Below are 24,161 nucleotides of genomic sequence, written 5' to 3' on the forward strand. Positions count from 1 at the left end.
TGCCGCGGAGCGGCTGGGCCCGTGAGCCATGGCCGCTGAGCCTGCGTGTCCGGAGCCTGTGCTCCGCAACGGGAGAGGCCACAACAGTGTGAGGCCCGAATACCACAAAAAAAAAAAAAAAAAAAAAAAAAAAATTGATTTCTGACTGATCTCAAGGTCTTTTCTTTGTCTTGAGTGTCTTCAGTTTCACTTTCAGTACAATTTATTTAGGTGTCATAGTTTTTTCATTTATTCTGCTTGGATTTCATTTGAATTTCTGATTCTGATGCTTCAAGTTTTTCATCAATTCTGAAAAATTTTAGTCATTGCTTCTTCCCAAATCACCACTCCTGAAATCTATTATTTCTTTGAAATTCCTACTTGTCATGTGTTAGATCTACTCTCTCTATCCTCTATGTTTCTTAACCTCTCTTTCATGTTTTCAAATTCTTTGTCTCTTTGTGCTTTTTTTCCAGATACTATCTTTGGTCTCTCTTCCAGTAATCTTATATGCTATATCTAATATGATACTTAAATAGCTCATTGCCTTGTAAATATAAATTATTATACTTTTAATTTCTAGGTACTATATTTGGTTCTTTTTGAGTCACTTATTTCTCACTCATTCTTTGCTTCTGTAATTGTTAAACATAATTAATATATTTATTCTAAGCCTGATAATTTTAATATCTGAAGTGTTTGAGTATCTGCCTTTATTATTCATTGCTTCTCCCAGCTCTTACTTTTGGAGGCCTTGTTTTGTCATATGTTCTGTGATTTATATTTGCAAATCATATCCATTATAACTTTAGATGAAAGAAAACTTTGAAGTGTGTGTTGAAATTTGTTTCTCCCAAGTGGATGAGCATTGCTTCCACCAGAGATATGTGAAGTCACCAACTCAGAACAACTTTAAATAAATTCTTGGTTTGAGGTATTTGGATTATAGATTTAGGATCACAAGCCCATATGATGTTTTCCTGTGGTTACAAATTCTCAGACATGTTTTAGTTCCATTTAGAGTCAAGTTTTGGGTAGGCAAACGCTTCTGTGTTATCTCTCCTTTTCTGTGGTTTATACAGAGGGTCTCCAAATAGAACACCCACCTTGTCTGGGCTCTAGGCCTTCTCTCTCATTCTCCCTCCCCCATCCCACCAAGCTGCCATTAAAACCGAAGTCATAGGGTTTCCCTGGTGGCGCAGTGGTTGAGAGTCCGCCTGCCGATGCAGGGGATATGGGTTCGTGCCCCAGTCTGGGAAGATCCCACATGCCAGGGAGCGGCTGGGCCCGTGAGCCATGGCCGCTGAGCCTGCGCGTCCGGAGCCTGTGCTCCGCAATGGGAGAGGCCACAACAGTGAGAGGCCCACGTACCGCAAAAAAACAAACAAACAAACAAACAAAAAACAAACAAAAAAAACCCGAAGTCATAAATCTTGGGGGATAAAGAGATACTGTAGGGTAACTCCTGTCTTTAGCACTTGAATTTTAGTTTGGATTCATGCTCTCTTGTTTCGGGTCTCTGAGAATTTCTCTTAGTTCATGGCCAGTTCAACTTTGTTTTTAAAAACATATTTTATCCACAAATTTTAGGTGTTTTGTCTTGAGAGGTTTTTTTCAGTCTATCTACTCTTCTTTATTGCTTGAACTGGAAGATGACACAACAGTCTCTGTAAACATTAATAATGACAATCCTTTGACATGGTTGCTATAGTTAATCTTCAAAGACAACTGCCCAATGAACCATATCCTCTAGTATTCACACCCTAGAGAAATTCCCTTCCACATTGAAATGGAGCTGGCCGTGTGTAACCAGTAAAATGCAGCAGAAGTGACACAGCATGACTCCCAAGACTGGGTCATAAGAATCCTTGCAGCAGTATTTTCCTTACTCTCTTGGAATGCTCACTGTTGAGACACACCTTCTCAGAACCCAAGGCACCATGTTATATGAAGCCCAAGTCCCAGGGAAAGGCCATGTGTAGGTCCGCTGGTTGACTGTCCCAGGTGAGTTCACATCCAATACCCAACAAGTAATATCAATACCAGTCAGGCAAGTAAGCCATCTGGAAGTCTGACCCAAATGAGCCCTCAGATGACTCAAGCCTCAGCTTCCATACAACAGCTTGAGAGACCCCAAACAAGAATGTCCAGATGAACCCACTCCACGTACAGACCTGGAGAGACAAACAGTTGTTTTAAACCATAAAAGTTTGGGGGTACTTTATTATACAGCCACACATTACCAGAAGAACACTTGGGTGTTTTTTGATTAGGAGCCATTTTATCTCTTTGAAGTGCCTTTGCAAAATTAGGCTCTAATGTGTTATGCTGATATTACAGGGCATTTTAATTTCCAAATTCTTAGAAGGACAGCACCTGGTTCCTGTTTTCATATATGATCTACACCTATCAATTAACAACTAAAAGTGCGTGACACTCACATAGACAATTAAAATAGACAACATTTGCTCTAGGTATTAATCGTTTAAATGTGAATGACGTTAAAAACTATGAAGATAATAGAAGAACACATCTTCATAATTGAAATACTGATACTTATATTACAAGACAAAAATAGCAAAAATCGTAAGGGAAAAATTAATAAATTTATATTAATAATACGATAAAGAAAGTTAAAAGCCACAAACTGGGAAAAGATATTTGTAACATATATGACTAGCAAAAGATTGCTATAAAATAGTTTTACACAAAAATAAGGAAAAGGAAAAACCTAATTGAATAGTTTTCAAAAGAAATAAACAGATGTTTCACAGACATAACACAAATGGTCAGTAAACATATTGAAAAGGTACTCAGGCTCATTAGTAATTAGATAAATACAAACTGAAGCCACGAAATGCTATTTAACATTCTCTAGATTGGCAAAAATTAAGAAGTCTGACAATGCCAACTGTTGGTGAGTATATAAAGAAACTAGAACCTTTCTCCACTATGGTGAGAGTGTAAATTATTATTACACTGTAAGAAACAACTTGGCATCATCTAATAAAACGAAGCTTTGCATACCTTAGGATTCAGTAATTCTTCCTCTAAATATGCACATGTACAAGAGAAGAAAGGTACAAGAATATTATGCAGCATTATTTATCATAGTAAAAAACCTGGGAACAACCCAAAAGCCCATCTATCAACAGTGGAATGGATGAATAAATTGTGGCATGCTCAGAGAACGGAGCAACACAGTATGAAAATGAATGACTTCTTGCTACATGGCAACAATATAATATGGACCAAACAAAACAAGTCACAGAAGAATACAAACAATCTCACTCAATTTATGTACAGGTTAAAACATGAGAAACTAAACAATATGTGTGTATGTGTGTGTTAGAATAATAAAACAAAGCAAGAAAATGATGAGATTAGTAGATTAGCATTTAGGGGGCTTCAGAAGAAGTGTGGGTCATTTTCTATATCCTATGCTATGTGTGGTTACATAGAAATTTGTTTTATCATTATTATGTATATTTTATAAATATTCCAGATATATATTTTTATAAATATCCAATACTTCATAATACACCATTTTCAAAAAGCAACTTAAGGTAATAATTAGCAGTGAAGCTTAATTAGAAATAGAGCATCAAAGAGAGAGGTCTGAGAGCTAACTCAAATTCCAATCCAAGGGGTGAATAATAAGAACAGATAATATAAATGTTCATAATGGGCATTATGAAGCTGGAGATGGCTCTATCAGTCTATTTGGGATAGGTTCTAGTCAACTTTTTCACATTCCAACCATATGGTCAGATGGTTGACTCTAACTCTAACTTCATGTTTATCATGAAACCTTCCTAGGTAGAATGCACCCAAGAAGCTTACACATCATTCAGTCCACATGGGTTACTTGGCAGCCTGATAGCTACATTTTCATTCTGGTTTATATGTCAGGTTTATATGACATATAGTTGGTATGTCACATCCTTGATTAGTAACATATTTGGGGCACAGACAAGATTAATTTTGTGAAGCTGCCAAGCTAAGAACCAGAGTTTAAATGGTGAAGAATCCATAGGTGAATGCCACATTTTGAAGCTCTTGGGTGTCAGTAAGCTGACCTCCCCAGATGATACCCTGACCTAGAGTCCTGATCCCATAATATTTATTTTTCTTACCTTCACATATAGATCATAAGTCCCTAGAGGGCAGAAATAATGTCTTATATTACTTTGCCTCATCTTCAGAGAAATACACAGTACTTTGTATATAGTAAATGCTCAATCAGTATTTGTTGACTGGTTGATTGACAGGACTGTTGATTACCTACGTCCTTTCCCATTAGTGTCTATGCTATGCTTTACAACAATAATAAAAATGTTGTCATTGAATATAATGAGTGGAACTCCACTTCAACTACCAAGTGCTAGCTTACTTGCAAATATAAAACTATTGCTATTGTCCAACTTAAAATAATTCACTCTTTCAAAATCAGCTTCTTTTTAGTCTTCTGTGAACCAAGAAGAGGCATTTTATATGAGGGGGGGGACAAACTTATCAAGTCAATAATAAAAATTTAAAATCTGAGAACTCTCCCGAAAAAAATTTCAGCAAGAGTATCATGATAACTCAGGTGATGTCGAGGCGGTTTTCGTGTCAGTTGTAGAACCAAACCTAGGAGATTCTAAGACAAGTGATACTGCAGCAATCTTACTGTTATTCGTTATTTTCATTTTGAGAATTGTGGCAAAGAAGGAACCTTTCCAATACATCCGAGTAGGATTATATTTGATTTATCCTCCAAATTATTGTTTGCCTACTTGATGTTTATGAAAAGAAATGCTGCATTTCTCACGTTAGCCAACAGAGAAGCAATCACTTGTATGAATCATCACTGGAAATAGAAATTGTTTCAAGTGCTGGATACATTTGTGGTCTATGAACATTGAGCGCTAATAAGCAGAAGAATTCCAATCCTAAAATGATTTTTCTGACATCTAAGTCATTTAATCCAGAAATGCTCTGGACAGACATCCAATTGTCTGCATGGAACCTGGAAGAGCAGTGATTTCACATTTACACTTCACGGCCTTGAAGCTTGCCTCTCGGCATGCTGAGCATCTTTATTCATTCCACAAGATAAAGAAGAGAGAAGCAAGCTAGATTTCTAAAAATTAGAGAATAAATGCAGGGTGACAGCAGCTCTTTAGGCATCCTTGCTCTGTAGACAACGCTGGCCATTAAAAACTGCTTTAAATTCATCAGTACTAGTGCTTGCAGCAGCCTGCACAAATCAAAATGTGGGAACTACATTTTTTTACCTCCCTTTTAAAATTCCTGTCCTGGGGCTTCCCTGGGGGTGCAGTGGTTAAGAATCTGCCTGCCAATGAAGGGGACACAGGTTCGAGCCCTGGTCCGGGAAGATCCCACATGCCACGGAGCAACTAAGCCTGTGCTCCACAACTACTGAGCCTGCGCTCTAGAGCCCGTGAGCTACAACTACTGAGCCTGCGTGCCACAACTACTGAAGCCCGTGTGCCTAGATCCCGAGCTCCACAACAAGAGAAGCCACCACAGTGAGAAGCCCGCTCACCGTAATGAAGAGTAGCCCCCGCTCGCCACAACTAGAGAAAGCCCGTGCGCAGCAACGAAGACCCAACACAGCCAAAAAATAAATTAATTAATTAATTAAATCAAATTCCTGTCCTCCTATCAACTTATTTAACCCAATGGAGTGGGCTCCATAATGTGCCCTTTATTTCCAATATAACCACTGCAAGGAGATAAAGGACATATGGAGCAGTGAGTGGCCATGAAGGTTGAGAGTCAGTTGTTGACTCTGCAGTGGTAGCTTAGAGATCTAGGATTTAAGAGATAGACTCTACCTGATACCTGAGATATTACATATAGTCAAAAATGGCAATCACTAATCATTAATCTCACAAGCTACACATTTTAACAAATATCATAATGACATGCAGCCTCACGTCAGAGGGTTTTCTCACTCAGAAATCCATTCTAACCTAGGGCCCTAGAGTGAGAAGAGGGTCTGTTGGAGGCAGAAGAATGTAATTCAGAACATTTTGTCACGATGAAATTGGGTTTATCATTCTCTGTGAGGAAGCGTCCTCAAGCAACTAAAGATTTGGTAAAACAACTTCTTGCCCTCTCTACCTAAGCCTCTACTTCTCAGCTGGTGTCAATTATAAATTAATAAGTCCTTTCTTAATCTCTACTTCATCTTTTCAGTGGAAGAAGGAATGCCCATATAAGAGGAGGGCCATCTCTCTTCAGGAAGACCCGTAAGAGTTCATGAGGTGACCTGATGCAGGATATTAGACATCTTTCAACTCTTTTCCTAAGGAAATTGACTTTGAGACTCTTAATAATGGGCTTTCGGGACTTCCCTGGTGGCACAGTGGTTAAGAATCTGCCTGCCAATGCAGGGGACACAGGTTCGAACCCTGGTCCAGGAGGATCCCACATGCCACGGGGCAACTCAGCCCATGCGCCACAACTACTGAGCCTGCACTCTAGAGCCCGTGTGCCACAACTACTGAGCCCACGTGCCACAACTACTGAAGCCCGTGCGCCTAGAGCCCATGTTCTGCAATAAGAGAAGCCACCGCAATGAGAAGCCCTCGCGCTGCAACAAAGAGTAGCCCTGCTCACCCCAACTAGAGAAAGCCCGCGCACAGCAGCAAAGACCCAACGCAGCCAAAAATAAATAAATAAATTTGTAAAAAACAAATGGGGCTTCCATTTGTCATTTGTGCGTATGAATTTAATGGAGACCAAAATTCCATCAACAAAGGGGCACTTACTACAATGGACTCATAAACATAGTAATTAAAAATGGTGTGGGTATATAGTAGCTTCTCCGTGACTGGAAAAATATCAGTCATACATATGATGAGAAATAAATCTGTTCCCTGGAGAGTAAATATAGAAAGTATGACTTTGTCACTTAATAATCATGTGGACTTGGGAGAATTGATCAACTTACATGAGTTTTAAATTCCTCACGGGAAAAAACATAGTGATTAATCATTGTTCTGCCTACTACATAGTATGGGTATTTTGAAAACTACAAAGCATTATGTATATGTTAGAGATTTATCAGTGTCAGTAAATGATACTGATGTTCAAACGATTCTGATGTTCATAAGAAATGTCTATTTGTTTACATCTACTTAGAATTCTTTAATATGTGGCATCATATAGACCAAATATTGTGTATTGATCCTTATGATGTTATAGGATGGGTCAGAATCTTCTCATTTTTCTGATAAGGGTACAAAACAAGGGTGCCGCATGCCTCAACCAGCTGTGATTCAGTGAATTAGAAGCTTAGGTGGATTCAACTTCAGGATTCTATTGCATTGCAAATAAGAGCTTTTCCAAGCTCCTGAGACTTACTGCCTTTGAAAGTGGAATTGTCCAAGGGACAGTGAAAACATGAATTGTAGCAGTCAACAGATGCTCAGAACTGAGATTACGAGCGTAAAACACACAGTCAGCTATGATGTGATAAGACTTTCAAGAGTATTCTGTAATTTTTGTAGCAATATCATCATCTGTATTTTATATATTATGACAATGAGGCTCACTGGTATTAAATGACTTGCCCATGGTCATATAACTGATCAGTGTTAGAGGTGGTACCTGGATTAAGGACGTCAGATTAATAGTCTCCTAGCTGTACTTTCATCTCATGCTATAGACTCCTGAGCCACTGAGCTGGGTTTCCTTTCAAATCATCATAGTTCTCAACTTGTTAATTCCCTAACAAGTAATTTTTTTTTAGATTTAAAATGATTAACAAGTAATTTTTGACAGAATGATACATATGTAAGTATACTGTTTTTTTTAAGCAGCACTTCTGGGTGCATTCAAAAAATTACATTATCAACACCATCAATACCATTATGATTCCTGTCATTAACACTGAATGGATGGATATATACCATGGTAGACAAAACCAGATGCTGCCCCTGTCCATTACAAAGCTCATTATCTAAGCAATTAATCATACACATGTATATGTGCAATGGTGACAAGCTCTTTGAATCAGAGTCGCTGAGTAGTAAGGGAGCCTGTAATAGATAGAGGTGTGCAGGTCAGGAAAGTCCTTCTTGAGAAAATAACACTTGAGAAGAGATTTGAAAAATAAGCTGGTGTTAACAAGACAAGATGGGAGGCATGAGCACTCTCTGGGATTAAGCAAGATGGCAAGCACGAGGGACTAAAAAAAGGCCGGTGTGGATAGAGGAGAAGGAATGAGATGAGTAGGGAAGGAGATGAAAGACAATGTAGGCATAGGCCAGACCACGTGGAACTTTTAGATCATGTTAAGTAGTTTTCTTGTTCCACCTAAAGATCAGCGGAAAGTCATCATGTTACTCAGAGGGTATGACGTGATCAGATTTTGATTTCTGAACAGTCGTTGTGGATGCAGTGTAATCATGAGGTGGAGGAGGATCTGCTGTTGGTGCAGGTAGAGGAGTTGGGTAACTATTGCTGCAGTACGAGCAAGAGATCAGGGTAGCTCAACTAGGGTCGTGGAGGCTGAGAGGGAGAGAAGTGGACAGACTTGGTAAATATGTGAGAGAAAATCAATAGAGTTTCGTAGGGAACTGAATATGGTAGGCGATGGAGAGGGAGTCTTAGCGTTGATGCCTTGACTTTTGGTTGGTGATAATGAAACAGGCACAGCAGAAAAGAAACAGGATTTGAAGGAAGTATTAAAAGTTTGGTTTTGACCTGTGGACTTTGTGGAGCCTTTGAGACATTCAACAGGAATTGTTTAGGATGTGCAGGTCTAGACAGAAATATATATTTGTGTGTCATCTGCATAAAAGGAAAATGCAAGTTACAGATGTATATAATATTGTCTAAGAGAGTGTAGTATGAGAAGATAAGAGGACCTTGAATACAGACTTTAGAAAATCCAACTTTTACAAGCCAGGTAGAGGAGGATATGGCTGCCAAGGAGACAGAATAGGAGGCAAGCCAGGAGTGTACTGTGTCACAGGGTCGAAGGAAGAAAGCCCTTCAAGAGAGCAGAATGGTGGCTCTTAGGGACAGAAGAGAGGGGGAAATGAGGAGCTGCTAATCAGTGGGTATAGTTTCAGTGATGCAAGATGAGTAAGTTCTAGAGATGCACTGTACAATATAGAGCCTATAGTTAACAACATTGTATCTTACACTTAAAAATCTGTTGAGAGAGTAGATTTCAAGTTAAGTGTTCTTTCCACAATAAAATAAAAATAAATTTAAATAATAGAAGGGAAAAGAGATCGATGATGTTAAGTGCCATGTAAATGTCAAGTAAGATGACAACGGCAAAAATATCTTTCGGCCTTAATTACAAGGAATTCATTGGCAGACTTAGTGAGAGCTGTTTCTGTAGATTGACGGAGCTGGAATCCAAATTGAGGAGAGCTGAGAAGTAAAATGAGGAGGTTACACTAGATCCTCTCTAAAGTTCCTTCCAACTCTAAAATAATACGTGCTTTGATCTCATACTGCTAGCCAGAGTCGCCCTTTGTCACAGGTTTCCCTACTCACCCTACTCTTGTTTAATAACAAAACTCTGCTGTTGAAAGAAATGACTTGCAAAGACTGTATTACTTTAAGCATCATTACAACCTCAAAAAATTTTAGGACAAATCATTTTCATATACTTTTACATATGTATTTTCTCTTTTGGAAAGAATCTTGAGCACAAAAAAATCTTGTATGAGTTTTCCATAGCACCAATTGAAGAAATATATTTCCAAGAATTGATTTTCTTTTTTGGGTCAGGACTGCAGGGATAAAATCAGGTCTAGAGTTTCCATGTGGATGAATTCGGAAGTGAACAGATTCAAAGCTGCAGTCCAGGGATGTCTCACCCTACACCATACTGTTTTCCTTTTAAGTTGAATCACTTTTTCTGGGCTTTGGGAGTTAAAAGAACACTTCCAAAGAATTGATTTTGTATGTAAGCAGAATGTTTGGGCACTGCTGCTTTTCATCTAAAGAAAGGTCCTATATTCTCACTGTCTTGGTGGGATAAATTTCTGATAAAAGGGCATACAGACCATTGCTACTTGACGTGTGATCGGTGGACCAGCAGAAACAACCTCAGCTAGGAACTTGTTAGAAATGCAGAATCTCGGGCACCACCTCAGACCTACCAGATCAGAATCTGCATTTCAACAAGCTCTTCAGGTGATTTATGTTAAGATTAAAAGGTGAAAAGAACATGCATTTTTTTTCTCAGAATCTACTTTTTAAAAGCATAGAATTCTTTGTTACTCTGCCATAATATTTAAACTTATCCATGGGCATATTAGTCTTTTATGGACTGAAAATTAATCATTTTATTTTGTTTTAAAATTAAGATCTGCAGTGGAGTGCCAAGGTGATGAACAAGGTACATTTTACAGACAAAAAGTAGGTTACACACCCAGCTCATGGCAGAACATGCATTTTTCATTCCCCCTTGGCAGAGCTGATAATTACTTACACTGAACTATCTACCCTTCCTCTTTTTTTTATTAATAACAACATTTGTAAGTTTAATTTGAAATAGCAAGGTTACCTGTCATGCTTTTGTACAGGATTTATAAACTTTCACTATTTTCTGTCTCTTTAGCCAATTTAGGAGAACATTTACACTTTATTACATGACTCCTCCCTGGTGATTAACATCTGGAATGGGCAGATGAAACTCCACCCGCAGTCTCATCCTTCCTTGCTCCAGCTCTTACTCCGAGCCTTACTCTCTAACCTTTAACCAGGGCAAGAAAAGATTGCTACTGCCCCCTGCCGGCCCACTGTATTTTTCCTCCTCTACAAATCCGTGACTTGAAGAGGATGCCCAAGGATTTTGAGCCGCTGAAGAAAGCTCAGAGAAGGGGCTTTCCCTAGTAAAGAAGTAGAGAGATCCTTTGGGAACCGGCAGCTAAAATCAAACGAAAACACTCAAGGGGCGAGGAAGGTATAAAGGGCTTCTAAATTAAATTATAGATCCTCATGAACCATTTTCTGCATATGGGCTTCTCTATGCCAATGAAATGTCCCCTCCTCTTCAGCACAGGATTCCTCTTTTGCCTCTAGCTTTCACTGATAACGAGTAGACTACCCACTCCCCTATTATAATTTCAGTACTCTAGATCCTGTTCTCTGCTTCGCCCAATTTTCTTTTCTCACGCCTAGACCTTATTTCCCTTCTCTTTTCTGCTTCAAACTCCCGTCCCGCCCACCCACCGACAGACTCGCATTTCCAGGAGCTCAGACCCTAGCCTTCTTCACCCTCTCCATCTACCCTGACCTCTGCTCTTCCCTGGTCATCACCGCACCCCTTCAGCACCCCTTCGCGCGGAACGACCAGTCACTCTTTGCCTTGGAATAGCAGGAATGTCCCCTCTGGAATGCCTCTCCCCGACCCCCGCCCCAAGCGACTGAAAAAGGAAACATGCGCACTTCAGAGCTAGGAGCTGTCCGAGTGCTGAAATTTATAGGCTCGGTAAGATCACGTCTCCGTCTTTCTGTAGCCCTCATTCCAGCACAGGATTTCAGCAATTTTGCCCTCTTCTTCCTACCCACTCCAGCACGCAGAGTCCTTTCTTCTCCCTCATTTACAACTTCTTTTAAAAAGAGAACATTTTTCTAGAGAAAAGGGATTTGCTAAAGAGAAAGGACATAAAACAAAAGCTACAGCAACCCGACTTCCAGCATGGCATTGTCACCAGCCCCCTTTGCATGGTGATGCGATTAAGGTAGCAGCATTTTTATTATTCAGGAAAAGCAGCTGGGGGATCCATCAGTTCTAAGGCTTTGTCTTTCCTAGGCTAACTGATGGTCCTAAGCCCCCGTTTGACCTGACCATGATGCCCAGTACTGGCACTTTTTGTTTTTTCTCAGCGAACTGTACAAACCCAAATCTCTTTTTGATTTTCAAGGAAACTAGATTCCTGCCAGATTTTGAGTCTGGACAATAAATAGATACTTTGTCCTAGCTTCTTTCTGGAATCATTGCGGGAATATTTTCCACAAGCATCACAGATACAGGAATGAACCGGCAGCTAGTGAACATTTTGACAGCCTTGTTTGCATTTTTCTTAGAGACAAACCACTTCAGGTAGGTGAAACGACTTTGCATGCTGATATTTTCCCACATGAAAACTGTTTGAAAGAGAACGTGTCATGCAATTTTTATCTATTTCTCTATGCCCCGGACCACATTATGTTAATTTTATAAAGGAGAGTTAGAGTTCTTTTGTTCTTTTAAAAAGCTTAATTATGGTGGGAAGGTGGTAAATTTTCACAAAGGCAAGTTTTATGATGCATAAACCCACTCTGTGCATTTCAACGTATTTTCACAGCCAATGTGATATTAAGCTACTCTGATGAGTTGCATGCTCTTTACATTTCTATATAATGGTGATTTTTTTTTCTTTTTTGCTTTCAAATTCTTCTGGAAGTCATTTAAAGGGATTACTGAATGCAGTGCTTTTCATATGGTGGAAGTGATTGAATTAATTTGCCAGGAGCATGCTCATTTTATGTAAAATATAAAAGAACCCAAATTCTTAGCTAACTTGGGACTTCTATTGTATTTCAGCAACTAGATGCATACTATGAGAACTACAATTCAGGAAATTTCTTGAAATACCAAAAACATTTAAAATCTCATTTTACCACTGTAGTCTACTGTTCAATATATTTAGAAATGTATTGCCTATCAAAACTGAATTAATATGACATCTTTGTATTCATGCATGCATGAGAAATGGACTATGCATAATTTTTAAAAGTGAGAAGTCATTATTTGCATGCTTGCATTTTCTACTTAATTTACAAATCGTCTAATCAATTGATACCTCAAAATACCAGATTATTACCAGTAAGTGAAATAGCCATCCTAATGGTTAAGAGGTTCTAAGACAAGATAGAGATGAGAGATGTTCATACAACAAAGTGTAGGACTCTTCATTTAATTTTCACCAAATTTTATGGTATTTTTTCACAGAACCAAGAGAAATGGAACATATAGCAATAATGCTATGAGTACTGGGAAAACCCACTATGTTCCTTTCAGGTTCACACCTCCTACTATGATTAAGATAAATTGTAGGCTGGGTTTTATTAGAATCATCATCATCATCATCTTCATCACCACCACCATCACCATTATAATCAAATAATACTTGACTAATCAGATGAATCTGCATATGGGAATGTGAGTATTTCTAGGTGACTGTATCAATTTTTAACTCTTACCAAATGTTTATATCATCTTTGTATTTATATTTAATATTACTTCTTTGAAAAACCGGCAAGAATGTGGTATTTTCCTAGTGATAAGAATTAACAATATTATTTGTTAAAATACTGAAAAGAAAGCTTGTAAAACATATACTTTATGGAAGAAATCAACATTCAGTCAACCACTATGTATTGTCAAAGAATTCATTTCACTATAAACCATATATGCTCTTTTCATAAGCCTTTTAAGGAAAATGAAAGTCTGAGAAATTTTCCAGTTACCATTCAGTGTTTTTGATAATGCAAAAGACAAAATGCTTTAGAAGTTCTTTTTCATGAATACTTTACTAGAGAGTCAACAATTTAAATGCTAATATATAAATAACAGCTGATAAAATAATAGAAGTACAGACATGCTCATTGTTGACCTATTTTAAAATGAAGTTAAATTTCCAAGTGAAGATTTTCTTTTAGAAAACACATTGGAAATTATTAATAGCAGAAAGCTGGAATATAATCTATCAGGTGACAAAATAAGCAATGGGATACTTAGTTCATGATTTACTTTGTTCTGCCCACCTTATTATATATTTTTTATAAAAAGTAGAGGACATATTAAGGGCCGAAATGCTGGAAGAATGTTTTGGAAGTCATGGGGAAATAATTTAAGACAATCACATAAATTTTAGAAATTATCTTCATTTCTCTGATGACACTAGAAAGAAACAGCTTTATATATCCGTAAAACCTACAACCTAAAGCTATGAAATGTTGTATCATCTTAAACATCTTATGGCAAAGTTTGGTAACTTAGCAGATATGACTCAGGATTTATACCTTTCATCACTTAAAGTTAACTCTAGACCATGTACAAGTTAGGAAGTTGACCAGAGAGTTTATAATTTTCCTTTTCTTCTTCTTGACATATCAAATATATTTACAAAACATGATGTCAAACATTCTGTGAGCATTAGTTCTCAGGTGATAAGAATGTAATTGTTGCTAAAAGAGTTCATGATGTGTTTAGGGCAGCTTTCTGCAAAGACCATGACTCCAGGTCTGGAAAACAACCTTCGCAGACCCTATCTCCTTCAGATTTCTTGGACAAATTAATGGGAAGGACATCAGGATATGACGCAAGAATCAGGCCAAATTTTAAAGGTAGGTTTCACTGAAACTTACTTTAACTAAGCCTGTGGGAAATCTAGATGTTTGAATACTCTGAACAAAAATTTTCAGGGCTTTTTATTATAAAATGAAAACAACAAGCATAGTATTCATTTCATTTTGGCATTCTTTTGAACTAGTTGATTTAATAGCTTAAATTTTACATGTTGCTTGCCACTTTCAAAAACTTTCCTCATTTGTGTTATGTTCCACAAAGAAAACTAACGACAGAGATTATTGCCACATTTCCTATGTTATCTTAAGTGGGAGTGGGACTGGAAATGAATACAAGAACAAATGATGGACTTGATTTGTATGAATTGTTACACCAAAATCTTTGGTTTGGCTTTTAAATACGTACTCCCAAAATGAAGTTTACATCTCCATATATAACATGCCCTTTTATACACTTTCAGGCCTCTCTCATTTTTAAACCTTGTGAGAAAAGGCTCTAACTGAATATATTACAAAGTTTTGCTTTCCTCTTGTTTAAACATTCGAATTCTTTATTTGAAATTATTTACCTGAAGTTAACAAAGAAGATCATAGAATTGTAAAGTGCGTACGTCAAAGATGGTGGATACTTTCTTTGTTCAATTAGAAACAAACCAAAAAGTTTGGTGTTTTTGTATGTTTAACATTACAAAAATGTAATTAATAGAAATTACTTTTTAGAAATTATCTTTTATCGATTTAATTTATTTTTACTCTGAATCAGAAACATACTGAAATAAGAACCAATTAATTATTAATTGAATTGTTTTTGATGTTTTAATTTTTAGATACATATTTTAAATAAATGCATTTTACCTTGTAATTTAACTTAAAATAATGCATTGTGAAGTGCTTATATTTTATAAAAGGATAAATCTATAATATTCTAGGTATTATGTCATAATTCATGCATCGCTTTGGTTTTGCTTATTAGCTATTTAATTGGATTGCTTTCTTTGAGGTTTGATTAATTTTTATTATTGGCAAATATGAGCATGAAAACTAAATTCAAAATTCCTTTCTTCTTTAAATGCTGCACCTCTGAATATACCCAGCTAAGGGCACATTTCATAAAGAAACATGTCAGAATTTTGACCAAACAGATGTTTTTGACTTATAGAGTATTTCCAAAAGAGACAACAGAACTTAGTTCAAAAGCTTGATTTTGCTGAAAACAATTTTCATGTTTGCCCAATTTCATATTAATTTTGTGGTCACCGGAAGTCAATATTTGAAATAAAATCCTATGAGTAAGTATTCGAGAGTCAGCTTTTACAATGGGCCTGCTCACTTGTACATTTATTCACTGAGCCATTCAATAACTTTTAAGTCTGAACTACATGCAGGATACTAACTACTGCATGCTTTGAAAACTTGCGAGTTGAAACAGGTTTGGATGCTACCATCAAAAATTTCATTGGAGAGAGTAGATGTTACATGAATACTTATACAATAATATATAATACTAGATAGAAATAGTTAAGTAGTTAATGGTTAAGGAACATTAGGAAGTACAGATAAAATACTACAGGATTCCAACAAAAGCAGAGATGCTTTCCTATTAAGCTATTCACGGAAAGCTTCATAGAGAAGGACCAGAGATGGAAAATTGTTTCAAGTTTATGAGCATCTTGTTTAATAGCAGCTATTATTCATTATTTTCTAGAAATAATTTTTTTAAAGGGAAGAAAAGTGCAAAGAGTAATAAAACAAACACCCATGTTGCCAATGCTACTTTAAGTGACCACATAGAATGAGCAATAATTTCCACACACAGCTTTTTTTTTCTGGTTCTTCTGGGGATGTCACCCTTTGGAAACAACATTTCTCATGATTCTAAAGAATAAATAAATGAGGAGAATATCAAGCATAGCAAAGCATGGCCATGTTTTTGAGATCTGTCCTAAAGACCTGAGTACAGGATGTTTTAAAGACTTATAAAAGGGAAATGGGTGAATATAATTTAAGACTCTAACATTAATGAACTTTACTGACTTTTGCCTCCCTCTTCCATTAACTCTCCGATTCAATGAACCCTGATATTCTTTCATAACTTTTACTTACATGGACCATTTATATCAGATCAATTACCTAACAGCTCTCACAATTCTCTTTACTGTGAGGATCTTGGCTTTTCCTAGACGTAAAACATTCCCCATTATTTTAGACTAAAATGATTTTTCCTCCTTGGTGTTCCCATGAAACTTTATATGTCTAATATAGTTCTTTTGCATATTTATGTTTTATCATCTCACCCCCGCACCGCATCTGAGAGGGCAGGGAGGTACCATATTTATATATATAGTTTATATATAATATTATAGTTTCAGGTGTACAGCATACTGACTCAGGGGTTTTTTTTTTTTTGCAGATTATGTTCCATTAGAGGTTATTACGAGATATTGGGAAGGGGTGGGAACTTTTGAGGGATGAACCAGTGGTCGTAGTGGCTAGCAAAGATGATTTTAGCTGAGCTGAGGAGAAAGAAATAAAAGAAAGAGATAATAGGGAACTTGTAACAGCAAAGAGGCTAGGAAGACTATAGTACTTACTGAAGTTGATTAGCAATGTATCAATGAGAAATTTTATAGAGTAGGTAGAAATGAAAGGTGATTAGGAAATGTGATTGTATCTGGAATAGTGATAGGCTCCCTGTAAATGCCAAACACCAAACTGACTATGATAACAATAAACATGGTGATGATGATGACAGTGATATTGAAAATAACAATAATGGTGATTAATAAGAAGACAAAAGGGCAAAATCTGATCACAAGAATATAAGCAAGAGCCATATATGGGCTGTTGAGATAAAGGCTATGGCTTTTCTAGAAGTCTTATTAATTATTAGCACATTTCTCTGTTTTCCTTGCTGCCATGCATTGGCAAGGGAAAAGAAATGTATATGCACAGTTTTTCTTACTGGAAGGAATTTTTCCCGCATCCTTTCAAGTCAGTAAAATATTTCATGTCTATTCCATATCCCTGATGGGCTCTGAAAAATGTCATAATGGGCATATATACAAGAAGGAAGATGGATGTAAACTAGAAAAGGGAACCAGAAATGATTCAGACTTAGACGCTGTAATTGAGAGTCATTCTTAGAAACTACAGGGAAAAAATAGCTTTTCTGATGTGCTGAAGCACAAGTGTATAAACAAAGTCATGAGTCAGAGTTGCCAATTGCATTCCATCTATGAGAGCCATAGAGACTTGAGTCAGACCTCGTCAAAACATAAATTTTCAAAATCCTCAGTTCAGATAAAAACACAAGCTATGTCCATTCACAATTACCTGTTTCTGAAACCATGGTAAATGTTGATTCTATGTCAACAGAGGAGCCTCCTTCCCCACTTGGGTGATTTGTCTCGTTGTCAGTTGATTCATCATAGTGTTATTCCATCCTATCAGATATTCCTTTGTCAGTATTATTGTATCTTGAAAATGCCACTTTAAACATTAAGCTTTTAAAGAAGCCAAATGAAATGCTCAAATCTGGGCAAAATGCATTAGTTCTGATTCTCTCTCTTTGAAAAAAAGCCTTTATCTATTTTAATGAAAGTTTCTTTGAAAAGAAAATTAACTTAGAGTTATATCCTAAGTTTCATCCCAATGTGAATAAATACATTTCACCAGAACATTCATTTGGGGATAGGATCTGGAATAGATAATGCCAGGAGATAATTATTCCCTCCACTTCTTTGTGCAGGCCATGCACACTAATCTTTTTTCCATATCCGGAGACCTAAATTTTAAAGTGTGATGTGTGATATTAAAACCTACATTTGCATGCAGTATGGTTTCGTTTATTTTCCAAGGAGTTATCAGCTCAAAAGGTGTTTCAGATATAAGTAAGAAACAGATCCACGTCCAGAAAACTAGAGGTCTTCATGTTTCTCCCCTTGGAAAGTTTCTTGTCTGTAGCCAAGTGGAGCTCAAGCTCATGTGTTGTGCTTACCAATCCCTGGAGGGATGACTTGAGCACAAATGTCCAGCAGAGACACTTGGAAAGAGGGATTCTCTCATTTGGTGATAATGTAGCCCTAGTGTGATCATTTCTTTGATCACTCTGGCAGATGCGGGCATCAGATATTACCATGGGTTCTGAGAAAAAGAACAGAATGCTTACAAGTCTCAGAAGTTTGTTTTTTTGTTTTTTTTTTTTTTTTTTTTTTTTTGCAGAAGTATTTGACTTGAGTGCAGAAAGTAGTGGAAGCCTTCAGGCACCTGAAAGGGTACAGGCATTTTATATAGAATAAGACAATAGGAGATAAAAGGGGGGAAATGATTATTGAAAGGAAAAGCTGGGTGTATCAAAGAGAAATTTATGTATGACAGTTTTGTTCAGGGATGATGTTGATGAAGATTTTTGAATATCCAAAATCCACTGGCTGCGTCACAATTTATTTTAGCTTTTGTGTACTGTGTGTATACCAACCAACACATTTGTATATACTAGGCTGCTTCGATGGGCTTGCAAGTTGCTTGCCAGGGATTTGAGGTAACATCAAGAAGGAGGCATCTACAGCATTCTAACACACTCTGGTAAAGTCTATTCCAAAGGATAAGTTCATTTATTGGAGTACGTCTTCCATTCCATGGTGACAGAGTAGTAGAGTAGGAGGGGCCTTGGACTTGGATCCAGAAAACCCAGGTTCATGTCCTGGTTCAGCCACTTTGGAGAAAAGATGTCTCCACCTCTCCATGACTCAGGTTTTCTTCTGACTTTGCCCACCTCATTTGGGTTGTTCTGAGCATCAAATGAGATCATACATCTGGATGATTTGTTTCCAACTATTAAAATTATTACATATAATTTGAATTATTATTACTAGTCTTCTATTTCTCTTTGATAACTGACACTGACTATGTTTTCTCAAAGCTTAGCCTTCATGGTGATTGGGTCCTTAAAGTTGTTTGAATTTTTTTTAATGGAAAAAAACGAGTCAAAGAAGTTCTAGCATTTTAGAGTCCTACCACAGTAACCAGGATGTAGATGTCACATGTCTCAGTGGGTTCTCCTTTATTAGTCTGGTGGGAAGATTTCCAACCTGAAAGGGCTATTTCATATTCCTAAATATGAGACAAAAAGGGAGCCATTTGTGGGAAGGAATTATCTTTTTCCATTCAAATCTTATCCCTGATTATTTTCTTAGACTCATTTTTTAAATGAACCAAGTAAAAGACATAGAACCAATTTCGCTTGGTCCTAGAAAGGGCTCTAAATTTAATGGAAGATATATGACTGTCATTTCTGATGTATTTTCTTGTCCAGTTACTGCAGTTGCAAGGGTCACTGCACAAACATGAATTGATTTTCTATTTCAGAATAAGTATTTTAAGGAGGACATTTAGACTCTACAACACTGCAGGTTAAGAGCACTGGAAATGGAAACCCATAATTTAGTTTTTGAGAATGTATTGTTCCTTGGTTGATTCTGGGTGATTTCATAGCTTTAATTTTCATTATTAAAAGAGCCTAAACATTTTATCCTGAGTTCTATAGTGCTTTCTGTTACTCCTCATGGTGAAGAACAATTCAGTCATTTTGCTGATAATCTGAGACTTCATTTAAAAACATAATGGCATATATATCAGGGTATCTCGGTACTTAGAGAGTAGACATTATAATGTGTCCAGCTGACACTATCAGGCTTAGAGAAAAAATAGTTATTAGCTTGTTCTTGGTGGTGTTGGGTATTTTTTCTTGGTGTGTTGGATCAGACACGTTTGGAACGGGGTCTTAAAAATGAAATTTTTTTTTTCGCGGGCCTCTCACTGTTGTGGCCTCTCCCGTTGTGGAGCACAGGCTCCGGACGCGCAGGCTCAGCGGCCATGGCTCACGGGCCCAGCCGCTCCGCGGCATGTGGGATCTTCCCGGACCGGGGCACGAACCCGCGTCCCCTGCATCGGCAGGCGGACTCTCAAACACTGCGCCACCAGGGAAGCCCGAAAATATTGTTGATTAAGCCTCATAACAAGGTCTTTGGAAGCATTCTGTGTTCTCCTTGGAGTTAACACCTAAGAGGCTGTCTCGACTGTAGGATGCAGCATATTCCTCATTGACTTCTTTCTTGAGAGGGCTACTCTGAACACTTGTGACTGACTGCAGACACTTTTAGCCATGTGAAGCCCATTAAAGGAAGGACATGAGCAAAAGGAATAGGTCTCTAACTGGTATTCTTAAGTGTGAAGGACCTGTAAGAATAAAGTCACTAGATTTCCATTTTGGAGTCTAGTCTGGCTAGCCAACCAAATGTGGTCATGGGGCAAGTATGAGAGGGAAACTGGACACTGTCTCTGACTCATGCCCTGGCTTATGCACTCAGCACTCCTTTAGGAAGTATAATACATGAGTACACCAAACGATGGCTCTGTTTTATTAACATGTCCATCCAAGAGGGAAAAATAAAATCCTGGATCGAGTCAAAATGCAGAAACTCAATAGGCAATTATCATGAATGTGACTGGATAAGTCTTGTTTTCTATTTTTCTATTTCTTCTTTTTTTTCTATCAGGAGGTGGCTCATACTTTCTTGAGGAAAAATAAGCTACACTTGCCCATGCACTGTCAAAGCAATAGAATAAATTTGCAGCAAGGGAGCACATATGTGAGCACAAAAAAATTACATGTAAAGGTTTTCCATCTTTATATTTGAAACTAAACACACAATTCATTTGTTTACTCCTTTAATAAATAAGTAGTGAGCAGTATCTATATGCCAGGCACCATGTTCCTTGCTAAGTATACAGTGGTAAACAGAAATTTAAGCTTTTAAATGTCAGTTCTCACTTCAGTAAAAACTGGAACATAATTTGTAAGTTTAATGCTGTACCATCCAGGATCTTTGCAGGAAAGAAATGACACACTCCAACAGGGTGTGGGAGGGTTTGGAAAAAACCAATCCCTAAAGGGAGAATGTAGTACTCTGGGACTGCCAGCAGTAGACCTGAAGAGGCAAGGGAGGGAGTAGCTGCCAGAACCTAGAGAAAGTGGCTCTACAGAGAGGCCACCTAATGAGATCTATGGAGCAATGGAGTCAATCTGTGCTGGCCTAGCAGGGAGGAAGCTAGGGAAAAATATTCTGACCTCACTCTCCTCCTGCATTCCATTTCCTTGCGGGAACCTCTCCCTGGCCAAATCCAGCTCGAAGCCTGAGGGCAAGGGAGCTCAACGATGCAAACCCGGAAGGTCAGCTTCCCGGAGCACAGAGAAGAACAGAAAAGAGGAGAGTCTCTGGGGGGAAATGGAAGATAATCAGCAGAAAGTCAACTTATGAGCAAAGCCACCCTTCAACCTGGTCGAGCAGACAGCTCCCAAACTGATAATCCGTTTAGTAAGCCTTCCTTTATCAGTCTTGGGAAAGCAGGGAAGTGAGAACGGGATATCATCTGGATATACTATCCCAATAGATAAATGATACCTCCAAATGCAGAGAAGAGAGAGGAAGATAGTGGAACGTGGTAGTTCTGTTTCCTAAGCAGACAACTGAAAGATGTGCAACCAATGGACGGGGGTGGGGGCGGGGAGGGAGGGCGGGAAGGGAGAAGGGAGAGATCTTCCTGCGGAATATACGAAAATAGTTAATATAGCTTCCTTTCTATCTGATTTAATATGTTAATATGTTTGCTAATATTGTTGTGTTTGCCCCACAGTCAATCCCCTCCAGGCTCCCCGTGCTGGGATGGGTTGTGGACTTAGATTTGAACACAAGACTTAATGCCAAGTCTCTTGGGGCAGCATTTCTGAGGCACAGTCTTTCCTTCGTGCTCTTCTGTCTATACAGAGCTGAAGTAGAAGTGTTAGAAGAAAAAAGGACTGGGTGGGTGGGTTAGAAGAACATGAAGCCCAGGGGCAGAGGATTGTGCATTCTGAGGAAATGGCAGGTCTAAGGGAGAGTTGCTTGTTTCCCACTCCTTGGTTGGTTTGATTACTGCCCCTGAAATACAGCTACTCATCGTGGCAATTCTGCTACTTTACGAAAACCTCAGAACCACTTTACCACCTAATTTTTCTTTCACTTTTAAAACCCAAGGATACGGAGACGATAATATGATCTATCTTCTTCTGATTTATTTACATTTAAATACTTCAAGATGTTGACTTCTAAGAACCAATTCATGCCCAACAAGGCAGCTGAGATTTCTTTTATCAGGCTTTCTCTTAGAAATAGCATTCTTTGCGCCCCTCCGCCTCAAATGTATTCAGAAAACAAGGGGTCTGTTTGAACCTTTGAGCTTTGAACCTCCAAGTCTCTGAAAAGTGAAGGATACATCCATTTGGCAAACCACACTGTAACAACTCCAGTTAGATGATACAATTCAGGACAATTTACACATATACTGCATTGCTCACAATGGATTTCTCATCTTCTACTTTTTCCTTTGAATTAATTGTGTCTTTCATACTTGAACGTTGTATAGAGTACACCAAGTCAAAGGACTTAGGATTTAATGCTAAACTAAACTGGCAACCAACCAGATGTGTTTCTCAAATCACACTTTTCGGAATACCTGCTTTAGAGCCTGAGTCCTGTTAAAAAGGCACATATCTGGGACCCGCATTTCTCCAGCTCTACCTCTCCAGAAACACTGAATGGTGGGATCTGAAAACACTGCCTTTAATGATTTCATTACTCCCTATAGTTTAAGAGCTACAGGACTAGAATGAGAAATTTTTCCTCCTGTATCTGAAGAATAATATCTTCCTTATAGTATTTTTCCCAAGATACTGTGGGCCAGCATTGCCTTACCAAATAAAGGCGGGGGGAGATCCTACAAGAAAAAAAAAATCTAAACTGAGACTCATGAGGCCTTGTTTTAACTACACTTCTGCCAGCTGTGACCTAGAGCATGCCACCTAACCTCTCTGGGATTAATTCTTGTCATCTCCAAAATAAAGGACTTGGACCAAGATGTCTAGGTCCAACTTGGATAGTCCCTAGTCTTTATAGTCTAACATCTTTGAGTATGTCCTTTTGTAAATTATTGATTCACCCACAGAGGAGCTTGGATGCATCCAATCTTCCTAGAGAATTGGTCTCTGAGAAATTATTAATTCTATCCACAATTCTTAGCAGTTGCTGATATCTTATTTCGACTCCCAATATTTCAAGGATGATCATTATTCTCTGGAAGACTCTGGAAACTTATGAGAGGATTACTGAAGAAATCAGCCATTCACAATTTTTGTCTTGTTTTTGAAAGGTTCGGAGGTAGCAAATTCATGTACAGAGGCTGCTTCTAGGAAAAGTAGCTACCATGTTTCTTTAGTTCAGCATCTGGCCAAAGATGTTTCTCGAAACGCTAGTCCCATGAGATGTTCTAAGATATAAGGTTTAAAATGTGAAATAAGAATGGAAATTCTGCAAAACAGCCTCCAAGAGACTCCCAATATTCATTAGCACATTAAAATGTTTTGAGAAAACCTGCAGTAAAAATATATAAATAAATAGATATTTTAAAAACTTCTTTTACACACGGGCTTATCCTCTACGTATTAGATCATAGATTCCTTAAATGAGTAACATTCTGGGGAACTGGTGTTTCATGGAATACACTTTGGAAAATGTGGTCTTGGTAAAATCCATAAATCTAAAAAAATTTTTTTGCCATGAAAATAGGTGATGATGATGGGAAACCTACATACACATAAAATACGATGATCTGCTAGAAAGATAACATTCCTAAGAGTGGGAAGGCCCCAGCGTTCAGTAAATGTGGCTTTCATTTTGATACATGGTCAACATTAGCATTCTGATGCCACAAGAGAATTACTCTACAAGTTAGATTATTATTGCAGGCTA

General features: G+C 37.8%; 1 protein-coding gene across 3 annotated transcripts in view; it reads left to right on the forward strand.

The window, feature by feature from the left end:
• The first annotated feature begins 11,628 nt into the window (after positions 1 to 11,628).
• The window catches only part of GLRA2 (glycine receptor alpha 2), a 206,004-nt gene continuing 193,471 nt past the window's right edge, over positions 11,629 to 24,161 (forward strand). The window contains exons 1-2 of one of the 3 annotated variants that reach the window (XM_007118766.1): positions 11,629 to 12,067; positions 14,222 to 14,355. In XM_007118766.1, coding sequence (XP_007118828.1) covers positions 12,000 to 12,067; positions 14,222 to 14,355 — 202 coding nt within the window. In that variant the 5' untranslated portion in view covers positions 11,629 to 11,999. Of the gene's footprint in view, positions 12,068 to 13,148; positions 13,169 to 14,221; positions 14,356 to 24,161 lie in introns of those variants that run through there. The other 2 variants (XM_007118767.1, XM_007118768.1) reach the window with 2 other exon arrangements.

The sequence above is a fragment of the Physeter macrocephalus genome, chromosome 7 (genome assembly GCF_002837175.3).
Source record: "Physeter macrocephalus isolate SW-GA chromosome 7, ASM283717v5, whole genome shotgun sequence".
NCBI classification, from domain to species: Eukaryota; Metazoa; Chordata; class Mammalia; order Artiodactyla; family Physeteridae; genus Physeter; species Physeter macrocephalus.